The sequence below is a fragment of the Loxodonta africana genome, chromosome 16 (genome assembly GCF_030014295.1).
Source record: "Loxodonta africana isolate mLoxAfr1 chromosome 16, mLoxAfr1.hap2, whole genome shotgun sequence".
NCBI classification, from domain to species: domain Eukaryota; kingdom Metazoa; phylum Chordata; class Mammalia; order Proboscidea; family Elephantidae; genus Loxodonta; species Loxodonta africana.
This window is the reverse complement of record NC_087357.1, coordinates 66,464,504-66,478,579: the sequence shown is the minus strand read 5'-3', so window position 1 is coordinate 66,478,579 and position 14,076 is coordinate 66,464,504. Positions and strand designations below refer to the sequence as shown.

Sequence of the window (14,076 nt, the reverse complement as noted above, 5' to 3'; positions counted from 1 at the left end):
ACCTTGTCTTCGTCAATTGAGTGCAACCACTTGGCCCCTACTACCACAGGGTCCATTCAGCCCCATTGTAGTCAGGTGCCTTAATTCAGTTAGGGCAGCTCCCACTGTCAAATCTGATTTACATAAAATAGCTATCACAGCAGTTTTCAAGGATGCTGGAGCTCCCTTCACAAATTTGTTCCTCACTGTTGTGGTAAAAGGTATGTCCATGTGTGGGTCTGTGAGTCTAACCTGATAAATGCACTCTAGGATGCCAATTTCCCTCAGCCTTTATATACTTTCTTCTATAGTATTCCAAGACAGGTCTGGTACTTCAACTTGATTTAGTGTAGGCCATCACTTAATCCATGCTTCAACCACCCAACCAAATAAACTATTAGATCCTTTCCTAACTTCTCTAGCTGAAACATTGAATGAAAAGTCTGTGCTTAGTGGAATCATGTCAATAAACTCAGGCTGATCCATCTTTACGTTCCTTGCACCATTATCCCACACTCTTAATAGCTATTCCCACACATATTCCCCAAGTTTCTGTTTGTACATATTAGAAAATTCAAGCAGTTCTTTTGGAGTATAGCATATACCTCCTCCTTGGTCACACTTTGACCTTCACCTTCTGGGACTCATTGAGACTTAAGTCTAGTTATAGGTCTAGAAGCCAGAATCTGTAGGGCGGAATTGTTCTGAGAACATCCAGCCTTGTCTTTTAAAGCATCTGACTCAGGCAATGCCCCAGGAAATGACTCAGGAAAGGACTCTTAGAGGCAGCTGGGCTAGGGCTAATCTCATTAGATGGGAGTGGAGGGGCAGGGTGGTGTAGCAGACAAACATGGAGTAATCTCTTTAGATAGAAGTGGCTCTTCTGGCAGGAGTAATTCAAGGGAATTTTGGGGCTCAGTGTCTCCAGCTTCATGATTATCTGCCCATATGTCCCCACCCCAAGATTCAGCATCCCTTTTCTTCCCAGTCAATGCCCTTGCTTTAGCTTCAGATACCTCTTGAGGCTGGCAATTGAGCTGGCGTTGTAATTCAGTCATTCTTACAATAAGGCTCTGGGTTTGGTTTTAGGCAATTTCAGTTCTGTGTAATAAGGCTTTCTTTCAAAGGAAAAGTGTAAGCCTTAAGGTCATTTATGCGGCACTTGAGCTTTGACTCTGAAGCCTTGAGCGCATCTCTTTCTTTCACCAGTCTAGCGAAAGTAGGACCAACCAACCAGTTTCCTTATACTTCTCATTCTGGAAAACTGTAGAAAGATATCACACATGTGTTTACCCGGAGCCTCGCCTTTTACCAACACCTGATCTACTGGTGGTGATATTTTGTGTAATTGTATTGCCACCTCACGCCATGGATTAGCAGTGCCCTCTTTACTGCTAGGAGCAGAGTCATTGACATCTTTAAGACTAATCAAATTGAAGAACCAATTTAGGAAACTCATCATTATAATTTTGTTTCTCTAGAACCACTCTCAGTACCAAATGTCTTAGGCTGGGTTCTCTAGAGAAGCAAAACCAGTAAAGCATATAAACATACATACGGAGAGATTTATATCAAGGAAAGGGCTCAAGCAATTGTAGAGGCTGGAATGTCCCGAGTCCGTGGATTAGGATAGAGGCTTCTCCCTAACTGGCTTCCTTACTGTCAAGTTCTATTAGTGTCTGCCTTCCCAATCATCCTATTCATCTCTCCCAGATTAATTTTCTAAATCATAGCTGTCACTGGCTTATTATCCACCAAATTAAGCCTAAATCTTTAGCCCAAGATTAAAACTGTTTCTGATAGAACCTTGACCTACTTCTCTAACCTTATTGGTCAGTGGTCTGTCATACAAGTGTTGGGGAGTGTGGTGAAATGAGTTCCCTTATCAGCCTTTTGCCTTGGTGCTTTGGGAAAAAAACTGGAGAAATTTCTCTCCTAATCCCTGAGGAGTTACCTTTGTCCCAGTTTCTACACCAGAGGGTTTGTTATTTTTGTCAGTTTGATTGACATTTCCTGGGTAAGCTGTAAACAACTTGGTTGTAATACTTTTTGTCTGGCCCTGGGCCACTATGAGTTGAAATTGACTTGATGGCAAGAGGAGGGGGGGAGGTTTGGACTGCAGTCTGCTCTATGATTGGTATGAACCTTGCAGGGATTGGTTGATAAACTTCACACGAGGGGAGATATAGCCTAGCTGCACCTACTATACAAATAAAATATCTGTGGCCTACTGAGAGGGGTTGGTCAGTTTGTGGCCTTGGTGGGAGGCCCATGCCTTGAAATTCACAAGGAATTTGTGTATATTTACAGCCAACCCCACAGCAAGGGGATTTCTACTCTTAGGGACCCTATAGCACAGCGCAGAACTGCCCCATAAAGTTTCCAGGGAGCAGCTGGTGGATCTGAACCGCTGATCTTTTGGATAGTAGCTGTAGCTCGCCATAGCTGTTGACCACTGCACCACCAGGGCTCCAGTAAAGTGAAAGTGTAAAAAGTTAGCACTAGAGAACTGAGACAATTTTGCTTTTTATAGAATATGAAAATATAGACCTATTTGTCTTTCATTGTTACATAAAAGAACCTTACGGAGCTTTTGATTCTTCAGATTAGACATGTAAAATATAAATAATAGTATTATTAAATGGGTGTGTGTTTTCTGGTACCACATTTTGAAAATACGGAGAAAAAGAAATTTGAAATCTGGACTCATCACTATAGACTAAACGTGACTAGAAACTCCTTGCAAAGACAGATGCATAAAAAGAGAAGGTAGTGACCACTGTCAGTAAGAGGGAAGGTTAGAGGAAGCATTGAGGGAAATTATAATAGATAATTTCCAAAAGAGAAAAATAACAACTTCAGGGCATTTTTGGTCACGAAGAAAAGGAATGAGTTTTGCACAGGTTAAAAGGGGTGAGAGGCTCACAGTAACAGTGCCTCTAAAGGGTAGTAGAGAAAATAGTCTTGGAATACTATGGGGCCAGGGAAAAGAAACTGGGGTTTTCCTAAGAATTTAGGGCAGAGACTTGGGGTTGTTGGAGAGTATATATAGCTCAGTGGATTTTGAGAGCTAAGAGGAAGGCACAAACATAACCAGAAGGGCTTGACAGGCAGACATATTTATATAATTTGCAGGTTTCCAAAGAAAGGAGAACTTCGGGATTTAGCAATATTTTTTGGCAGAGGCAGTGGGGGTGGGGTGGGAAATTAGTGGGGAGGGCAGAAACTGAGGTTCAGTGGGGTCTGAGATGGCAGAGCTATTTGATGGAAGAGTTGAGCAAATTCAGAGATATCTGCAGAGCGAGAAGACATAGGTTGGTCTGGAAAGGGTGCATCTCAGGGAGGTCAGAAGACAGCAGGATGTGCGGTGGTCACAGGTTATTGGAAGGAGAGCTCTCCGAGGTGGGGAGTTTTGGAATGACTCACTTGCTACCCACGTTTCCTTTCTCCGTCTGAACGCAGGGGGCCTAAAAAGGGGAGCGAGGAATCGCTTGGGGTGAGGCGGAGTGGGGGAGATAACGGGCCCGGGCGACTCCTCTCTCGGCACCCAGATGCCAGCCCCGGCCCCGCCCCTGTCACAACGCGGGGACCTTACCCCGGCCCCGCCCCGGGCCGGCCCCTGGGCTCCCCAACCTAGGGCCTGTCTGGGGCTCAGATCCAGGCCCCGCCCCGGGGTACGCCATCATTCCGCGACTCGCCGCCCCGTGTTGTCCAGCACCGCCGGCGCGGCGGTCGGTACCCTGTCACCGACAGCTGTAAACATGGCCCGGGCCAGTCGTCTGTAACTTGGCAGCCGAAGCTTCCGACTCGGCCCTGGTGCTGATGGCGGCGGCGGCGGCCCTGGCAGCGGTCGATCCCCCTTCGGCGATGTCGCAGGCGGCAGGGACTGGAGGGCCGGCAGCCCGCCGAGACTTCTACTGGCTGCGCTCCTTCGTGGCTGGAGGTGGGTGTCCAGCGGTAGGACCTGGGCGCGCGGAGCGGCGGGGACAGGATCGGAGGCAGGTCGGGAGCGAAGGACCGCAGTGTCATTCCTGCACTCTGGCTGCTGCATTGCCCGGTCGGTGTTTGTCTTCACCGACAGTAACTCCTTTCTGATATCTGGAGAGGAAGGGCCTTGGGTCCTCAGGGAGCGGTAGGGGGTGTGGGGTAGTGGTGAAGGGGCTGTACCAGGAACCCATTCTCCAGGGTTAGATAACGGGGCTAAAGGATTCCTTACAAAACCCCTAGGGATTCACATGCTGGGCTCCTCGTTCTTTACAAAGACTCTGGGTGACTGAGTGTAGAAGTGGATTTTGGTGTTTGCTTAAAGGAAAACCGACATTGAAGGTCAGCTTTTTAAAGATGACTGGGGAATTGTGCAAAACTGTCTACAACTAAACCTGGTTCCAGTGATTCCAGTACACTGTGCCACTAGTTGGCAAGTAGCTGGTGCCAGGAAGCTCATCATGTCTCTAGAGAACTTATGTTCTCTGTCTTCCCATAAACTGGCGTTTCAGTCTCCACCCTTCCTTAACTGTGTGTCTGGGCTGTCATCACCTAGTAATTTGTTAAGGCTGGGAATTAAAAAAATTCCAAGTTATGAAGACTTGTAGAAAGATAATATTTGAAGGCTGCAGCAGTATTAAGAATTCAGTTATTTGTTCTGCTTGATAAAAAGGACATTCATATGAGGAATATTTGAGCATGTGTCTGCTTGGTATACATCAGGGAATAGAACAAATATCCCTGGCCTCCTGGAGTCCACATTGGTTGGAGAGTTGTGGGGAGAAAGACAATCAGCAAAATGAAAAAGTAAACTATACAGTATGTTAGAAGGTGATAAGTTGCAGTGGAAAAATAAAAAAGATTAGAAGGGCAACAAAGTGGAGCAGCAGAGTGGGTGTAATATTAAATAGGGCGACCTCAGTAATCATTGAGAAGGTGAGAATTGAGCAAAGAATTGAGGAGGTGAGGGAGTTAGCAAGCTGATGTCGGAGGAAGAGCATTTCAGGTAGAGGGAAACACAAGAGCAAAGGCTTCCAAGCAGGAGAAGGCCTGGTCAATTCAAAGACCTGTGCAGCTGGGGCCAAGTGGTGGGATGGGGGAAGGAAGTTAGAGAGGTAAAGGGGAAAGAAAATGAAGGTCCCTGGGAGCCATTGTAAATATTCTCACTTTTACTTGGAGTGAAATGGGGAGCCATTACAGGTTTTGAGCAGAGAAGTGACACCATATGACCTACTTCAAAAGGAGCACTTTGACTGCTCTGTTAAGAATGACTGCAGGGGTGCAAATATGGAAGCAAGGAGTCCAGTTCGGAGGTTATTGTAGTAATTCAGGTGATAGGTGATGGCGGCTTAGATCAGGGTAGTAGCAGTGGAGGTGGTGAGAAGTTGTGAGACTCTATAGATAGAACAGACAGGATTTTCCATGGAGTGAGGAAGGAAAGTCAAGCCTGACTCATTTTGGCCTGAACAATGATAAGCGTGAAGCTGTCATTGACTGAAATGGAGATGGCTATAAATGGAGCCCTGGTGGCACAGTAGTCAAGAGCTCTGCTACTAAGCAAAAGGTTGGCAGTTTGAATCCACCAGGCCCTCCTTGGAAACACTACGTGGGCAGTTCTTCTCTGTCCTGTAGGGTCTCTGTGGGTCGGAATCAACTCGATGTCATTGGATTTGTTTATTTTTTTTAACGATGGGAGCAGATTTTGTGGTGGTTGTATGGGGTGGGGAAACCCTGGTGGTGTAGTAGTTAAGTGCTACGGCTGCTAACCAAAGGGTCAGCAGTTCGAATCTGCCAGGCACTCCTTGGAAACTCTATGGGGCAGTTCTGCTGTGTCCTATAGGGTCGTCATGAGTCGGAATCGACAGCACTGGGTTTGGTTTTTTTTTTGGTAGGGGGTGGACGTCAGGAGTTGCTTTAGACATGTTTACATTCGTGGTGTCTATTAGACGTTGAAGTGTAGGCAATGATAGCAACTACTAGTCTCATACATTGCTGGTGATAGTGTCATTTGGCACAACCACTTTGGGAAACACTTGCATGCCATCTGATGCAGCAGTTCCACTATTAGGAAGGTAGCAGTATATATATTTTTGTTCACATCTGCAGTATTCATAATAGCTCCAAATCTGAAGCAACCTAAATGTCTGTCAGCAGTAAAATATGTATCTAAAATATGATATAATCATACAGTGAACTACTGGTGGCGTAGTGGTTTAGAGCTTGGCTGCTAACCAAATGGTCGAGAGTTAAAATCCACCAGCCATTCCTTGGAAACCCTATGGGGTTGCTGTGAGTTGGAGCCAACTCAATGTCACTTAACAACAACAACATGCAACAGCGTGGATGAGTCTCACAAACATAATGTTGAACAGAGGAAGCCCGACACATACACAAAATGCATACTGTGTGATTTCATTTGTATAAAGTTCACCAACCGCCAGCCTTTAGGTTAGCAGCCAAGCACTTATCCACTGTGCCACCGGAGCTCCTTCGCAAACAGCCAAAATAAAATCTGTGTTGTGAAAAGTCAGAAGAGTGGTCGTTTATCTTTGAAGATGAGGGCCAAAAACATAGTAATTTTGTGAGTATAGGAGAGGAACTTCTGGGGTCCTGGTGATATTCCATTTCTTGTTCTGGGTGGTCCTTATATGGGTGTGTTCACTTTACAGTAATTAACTGGTATGCTTATGATTTGTGCACTTTTCACTGTATGTCTTACACTTTAATACACAAAACCTATTAAAAGGAGGAAAGGAATTGGAGACAGCAAGTACAGGAAACAAAGGAATCATGATTAACCTGCATACTTCTTTAGGAGATTGTTTCGTTTTTTTGTTTTTTGGTCATATTTATTGAGGCTTAACTTATATCCAGCAAAATCCAAACTTTTAGGTGTACAGTGTGATAAGTTTTGACAAACACATTCTGTAACAATCACCACAGTCAGGATATAGCATAGTACCATCACCCCAAAATATTTCCACATACCTTTGTAGTCAGTCATTCTCAGCCCATGGCAACCACTGATCTGTTTTCTGTCTCTGTAATTTTGCTTTTTCCAGAATGTTATATAACTTGAGTCATACAGTATTTAACCTTTGGAGTCTGACTTCCTTCACTTCGTGTGATTGTTAAGGTTGTGTGTTAACTTGGCTGGGTCATGATTCTCAGTGGCTTGGCAGTTATGATGTAGTTTGGCAGCTATGTCATGATGTAATGACTTCCATAAGGAGATCTGATATAATGTAATCACATCCACTATGAAATCTGTTATGCATACCCACTCAGTTGAAGGGGAGTTTCCTTGGGGGTGTGGCTGCATCCACTATAGGTGGGCTTTCTGGCAAAACTCGCCGGCTTTTGGTTGCTATGGATCCTGCAGCTGGCTCCTGTTCATCTGACCTCTGGTTCTTGGAACTTGAGCTAGCAGCTTACCTGCCAATCTTGGGATTTGTCAGCCTCCACAGCCTGTGAGCTAGAGTCCTGGTGTCTGACCTGCTGATCTTGGGTTCACCAGCCCCTGTAGCTACGTGAGTCAGGAGAAGCCTCTAGCCTGAACCACTGACTTGGGACTTTCCAGCCTCTTCATCCACTTGAGCCATTTCCTTGGTATAAATCTCTCTCTATGTATATTTATATGCTTCACTGTTTTTGCTTCTCTAGAGAACCCAGCCTGAGACATTTAGTCTTGGGAGTTGTTCTAGAGAAAGAAAATTGTAAGGATGAGCTTTCTAAACTCATTCACAAGTCTGGTTAGTCTTGAAGATGCTGATCCCTCTGCTTCAGGTAGTCAAGAGGGCACTGCTAATCCATGGCTCGAGGTGGCAATAGAAATATGCAAAATATCACCACCAGTAGATAAAGTTTTGGTAAGAGGCAAGGCTCTGGGTGATCACATGTTTCATGCCTCCCCACAGTGTTGTCCTAATGAGAAGTATAAGAAACTTGGTTGGTTGGTCCAGCTTTAGCTAGACAAAGTGGTGAAAGAAGAGATGAGCTTAGGGCTTCAGAGTTGCAGCTCAAGTGCCACATAAACAACTCCAAATTTTCCACTCGTGCCTTGAAAGAAAGCCTTATTTTTTGTAGTAATAGAGCTGATATTGTGAAAAACCAAATGCAGTGTCTTATCTAACAGTGGCTGAATTACAACACCAATTGAATTCCCAACCTCCTCGAATGGTGTCTGAAGTTAGAGGGCATTGATTGGGAAGAAACAGTATCTTGTGAATTGGAATGGGGATATATGGGCAGATAATTAGGAAGCTGGGAACACTGAGCCCCTAAATTCCATTGAATCACTTCTTCCAACAGAATCAGTCCTCTCACTCCCACCTGAAGAGATTACTTTGTTTGCTAAGCCATCCTCCCCAGTGAAACTGTTAGCCCCTTAGTCCCCATCTGATGAGATTAACCCAGCTGTGTCTAAAGAGCCCTTGTGTGAGTCATCCCCTGCAGAGGCAGCTGAGTCACTACATTGCCTGAAGCAGATGCCTTACAAGACGTTGCTGAATGTTCTCAGAACACATTCTCACCACCTATTTTTGCCTCTAGACCTATAGCTACACTTAAGTTCCTGCGAGCCCAAAAAGGTAAAATATAAAGTGTGACAGAGGAGGAGGTATGCTGCACTCCAAAAGAACTGCTTGAGTTTTCTAATATGTACAAATAGAAACCTGGGAAATATGTGTGGGAATGGCTATTAAGAGTGTTGGATAATGGTGCAAGGAACATAAATAAAGTTGGATCAGTCTCAGTTTATTGATATGGGGCCATTAAGCACAGATCCTGCATTCATTGTTTCAGCACAAGGGATTAGGAAAGGATCTAATAGTTTATTTGGTGGGTTCGCTGAAGCATGGATTCCGTGGTGGCCCACACTAAATTCAGTTAAAGTGCCAGATCTGCCTTTGTAAACTGTAGAAGAGGGAATCGAAAGGCTTAGGTAAATTGGCATGTTAGGGGGTTTTATCAGGTTAGACCTACAGACCCACACATGGAATGCCCAGAGTGCACACTTTTTACCCCAATGATGAGGAACAAACTTGTAAAGGGAGCCCCATCATCCTTGAAGACTGCTGTGATTGTTATTTTATGTAAGTCATATTTGACAGTGGGAACTGGCCTAACTGAATTAAGATGCCTAACTACTATGGGGCTGATTGGACTCTGTAGTGGTAGGAGCCAAGTGGTAGCGCTCAATCAACAGAGGTAAGGTGGGCGTGGTTACTGTAATGGACAGCAGAGTCAAAGCAGTAATTAGAATAGTCTGACTCATATGGACTTAGGGCATTGGCTACTTAGCCATGATGTCCCTAGGAGTGAAATAGATTGGAAATATACTAAATATTTACTTAATCTGTACAAGCAGAATAATTCTAGGTCAAGTAAACAGCAGTCTAATTTGAATGGCCAGAACAAAGAGTCACGGCTCCTCAATCAAATCTCAGAATTGAGCCAGTTTATAGACCCACAGCCCCTTGAATGAAGGGGAGGCCAGCTTGCCTTGAGGAACAACCCCATTACACAGCCAAAATTTATACCGTTAATCTTTGTTGCAGCCTTCCCCAAAGAGATCTATGGCCTTTTATGAGAGTGACTGTTTACTGGGGAAAAGGAAATAATTAGACTTTTCAGGGATTACTGAATATGGGCTCTGAACTGACACTAATTCCAAGAGACCCAAAATGTCCCTGTGGCTGACCAGTCAGAGTGGGGGCCTATGGAGATCAGGCTATTAATGGAGTCTTAGCTCCGGGTCAGCTCACAGTGGGTCTGCTAGGTCCCCAAACTCATCCTGTAGTGATTTCCTCAGTTCCAGAATGCATAATTGAACTAGACATGCTCAGCAACTGGCAGAACCCCCACATTGGATCCCTGACAAATAGAGTAAGGGCTATTATGGTAGGAAAGCCAAGTGGAAGCCATTAGAACTTCCCCTACCTAGGAAAATAGTAAGCCCAAAGCAATACCACATTCCTGGAGGGATTGCAGAGATTACTGCCACCATCAAGGACTTGAAGGTTGCAGAGGTGGTGATTCCCACCACATCCTAATTCAGCTTGTCTATTTGGCCTGTGTAAAAAACAGATGGATCCTGGAGAATGACAGCGGATTATTGAACAGTTAACCGGTGATGACTCCAGTTGAGGCTGCTGTTCCAGATGTGGTTCCATTGCTTGAGCAATTTAATACATCTCCTGGTACCTGGTATGCAGCTTTTGATCCGGCTAATGCCTTTTTCTCCATATGTGTTTCAAAGAACCACCAGAAGCATTTTGCCTTTAGTAGGCAAGGCCGGCAATACACCTTCACTGACTCCCTCGGGTATATTAACTCTCCAACCCTATGTCGTAATTTAGTCTACAGGGACCATGATCACCTTTCCCTTCCACAGGATGGCACACTGGTCTGTTACATTGATGATATTATGCTGATTTGACCTACTAAGGAAGAAATGTTAATGACTGCACTTATTGGTGAAACATTAGTGTTCTAGAGGGTGGGAAATTAATCCAACAAAAATTCAGGTGCCTTCCACCTCAGTGAAATTTTTAGGGGTCTAGGGGTGTGGGGCATGTTGAGATATTCCTTCTAAAATAAAGGATAATTTATTGCATCTGGTCCTTCCCACAGCCCAAAAGGAGGCATAATGCCTGGTGGGGGGTTTTGGAGTTTGGCGGCAACATATTCCTCATTTGGGTGTGCTTCTACAGCCTATTTTTCAGGTGTCTTGAAAAGCTGCTAGTTTTGAGTGGGGCCCAGCTCAAGAGAAGGCTCTGCAACAGATTTAGGCTGCCATATAAACTGCTCTACAACTTGGGTCATATGATCTGTCTGACCCAGTGGTGCTTGAAGTGTCATTGGCAGATAAAATCACTGTTTAGAGTCTTTGTCGGACTCTAAACCATTAGGATTTTGGTGCAAAGCACTGCATTCTCTGCAGATAACTACTCTTCTTTTGAGAAACAGGTTTTGGCTTGTCACTTGTTCTTAGTAGAGACTGGACGTTTAACCATGGGCCATCAAGTCACCATGCTGTCTGAGCTGTCCCTCATGAACTGGGTGTTGTCTGACCCACAGAGTCATAGAGTTGGACATGCGCAGCAGCACTCCATCATTAAATAGAATTGGTATATACACAACTGGGCCTGAGCAGGACCTGAAGGCACAAGTAAGTTGCATGAGGAAGTGACTCAAGTGCCCATGGTCTCCACTCCTGTCACGTTATTTGCCCTCTCCCAGTCTGCACCTATATCCTCATGGGGTGTTCCTTATGATTAGTTGACTGAGTAACAGAAAACCTGCGCCAGGTTTACAGATGGTTCTCCTTGATATGCCGGCAGCACTCAAGAGTGGGACAGTGGCAGGCCTTTTTCTCAGACCTCCATGAAGGGCAGTGGTGAAGGGAAATTGTCCCTATGGACAGAACTTTGAGCAGTGCAGCTGGTTGTTCACTTTGCTTGGAAGGAGAAATGGCCAGGTATGCAATTGTATACTGATTAATGGGCTGTAGCCAATTGTTTGGCTGGGTGGTCGGGGACTTGGAATGAACATGATTGGAAAATCTGTGACAAGGAGGTATGGGGAAGAGGTATGTGGATAGACCTCTTGGAGTGGGCCAAAGAAGTGAAGATATTTGCATCTCACATGAATGCTCACCAAAGGGTAACCTTGGTAGAGGAGGATTTTCAACAATCAAGTGGATAGAATGGTGCATTCTGTGGAAATAAGTCACCCTCTTTCCCCAGCTACTTCCATCATTGTTCAATAGGCTCCTGAACAAAGCGTCCATGGTGGCAGGGGTGGAGCTTATGCATGGGCTCAGCAATATGAACGCTAAGGCCGACTTTGCTACAGCCCCCACTGAGTGCCCAATCCGTCAGCAGCAGAGACCAACACTGCGTCCCTGATATGGCATCATTCTTTAAGGTGATCATCCAGCAACCTTGTGGCAGGTTGATTACATTGGACTGCTTCCATCATGGAAAGGGCAGAGTTTTATTCTTACTGGAATAGACACCCTGGATACAAATTTGCCTTCCTTGCCAAAACTCCTGCCAAGTCTCATATCACAGTGTTACAGAGTGTTTTATTCACTGTCGTGGTACTCAGCACAGCATTGCCTCGGATCAAGGCACTCACTTCACAGAAAATGAAGTGTGGCACTGAGCCCATGCTCATGGAATTCACTGATCTTGCCATGCTCCCCATCATCCTGAAGCAGCTGGTTTGATAGAATGATGGGATGGCCTTCTAAAGATACAATTATGTCACCAGTTAGGCGGCAATACCTTGCAGTGTTGGCCAGTATTCTCCAGGAGGCTGTACATGCTCTGAACCAGCTCCAACATATGGTGCAGTTTCTCCCATAGCCAGGATTCATGGGTCCAGGAATTAAGGGGTGGAAATGGGAGTGGTACAACTCACTATTACCCATAGTGACCAATTCACAAAATTTTTGCTTCCGGTCGCAGTGACCTTATGCTGTGTAGGTCTAGAGGTCTTAGTTCCAAAGAATGCTCCCACCTGGAGACACATTGCTGATTCCATTGAACAGGAGGCTAAGAATGCCAACTGGCTACCTTGGGCTCCTTGTATCTCTGGATCAACAGGCAAAAAGGGAGTTACCATACTGGCTGGTGTGATTAATCCTGATTACCGAGAGGAAATCGGATTGACATTACATAATGGAGATAAAAAAGAGTATATCTGGAATGCAAGAGATCCCTTAGGGCATCTCTTAGTACTACCATGCCCTGTGATTAAAGTCAATGATAAACTGTAACAACCCAATTCTGACATGACTACTAATGGCCCAGACCCTTCAGGCAAAGAACCGTGATCAGCTGAGGTGCTTGCTGAGGGTAAAGGGAATGTGGAATGGGTGGCGGAAGAAGGTAGCTCTAAATACCAGCTGTGGTCACGTGACCAGTTGCAGAAATGAGGTCTATAATTGTTATATTTTTTCCTTGTATGTGTGCATCAAATATTTTTGTTTTCTTCACTTATAAAATGTAAGTCGTAAACAGGGCTAATTGTATGCATGTTAGTTGTATCATGTTAAGCTCAAATATGACTTTATAATTGTCTTTATTTAAAGATGTGTACGCGTGCCAAGTTGACATGGGGTGGACTGTGATGGTTAAGGTTTTATGTCAACTTGGCTGGGTCATGATTCTCAGTGGTTTGACAGTTATGCTGTTGTTTGGCAGCAATGTAATGATGTAGTGACCTCCATAATGAGATCTGATATAATGTAATCACAACCACGATGGGAGTGTTATGCGCAGCCGATCAGTTGAAGGGGAGTTTTTTTAGGAGTGTAGCCTACATCCGATGTAGATGGACTTTTTGGCAAAGCTTGCTGGCTTTTACTCACTCTGGATCCTACTGTTGGCTCCTGTTCATCTGACCTATCATTCTTGGGACTTGAGGTAGCAGCTTACCCGCCAGTCTTGGGATTCATCAGCCTCCGCAGCCAGTGAGCCAGAGGCCTTCTGCCTGACCTACTGATATTGGGCTTGCCAGCCTCTGTAGCTACAAGAGTCAGGAGAAGCCTTCAGCCTGACCCACGGACTTGGGACTTTCCAGCCTGTACATTCATTGTCATAGATTGAATTACGTTCCCCCAAAAAGGTGTGTATCAATTTGGCTGGGCCATGATTTCCAGTATTGTGTGACTGTCCTCCATTTTGTGACTGTAATTTTATGTTAAAGAGGACTAGGCTGGGATTGCAACACCCCTACTATGATGTAACATAAAGCAAGTTTCGCTGGGGTGTGGCCTGCATTGCCTTTTATCTTACAAGAGATAAAAGGAAAGAGAAGCAAGCAGAAAGTTGGGAGCCTCATACCACCAAGAAAGAAGTACCCGGAGCAGAGCAAGTCATTTGGACCTGAGGTTCCTGCACTGAGATGGTCCCAGGCCAAGGGAAGACTGATGCATCACAAGGACCTTCCTTCAGAGCTGACAGAGAGAGAAAGTCTTCCCCTGGAGTTGGTGCCCTGAGACTTCTAGCCTACTGGACTGTGAGAGAATAAATTTCTCTTTGTTAAAGCCATCTACGTGTGGTTTTTCTGTTATAGCAGCACTAGATGACTAAGACAACCGTG

The 14,076-nt window shown here is 45.0% G+C and overlaps 1 protein-coding gene across 6 annotated transcripts in view; it reads left to right on the top strand.

The window, feature by feature from the left end:
• The first annotated feature begins 3,587 nt into the window (after positions 1-3,587).
• Positions 3,588-14,076, top strand: part of LOC100667955 (solute carrier family 25 member 16) — a 113,382-nt gene continuing 102,893 nt past the window's right edge. For 2 of the 6 annotated variants that reach the window (XM_064269643.1, XM_064269638.1), the window contains exon 1: positions 3,588-3,922. In XM_064269643.1, the coding sequence (XP_064125713.1) occupies positions 3,802-3,922 (121 nt within the window). In that variant the 5' untranslated portion in view covers positions 3,588-3,801. Of the gene's footprint in view, positions 3,923-3,944; position 14,076 lie in introns of those variants that run through there. The other 4 variants (XM_064269644.1, XM_064269640.1, XM_023547011.2 and 1 more) reach the window with 3 other exon arrangements.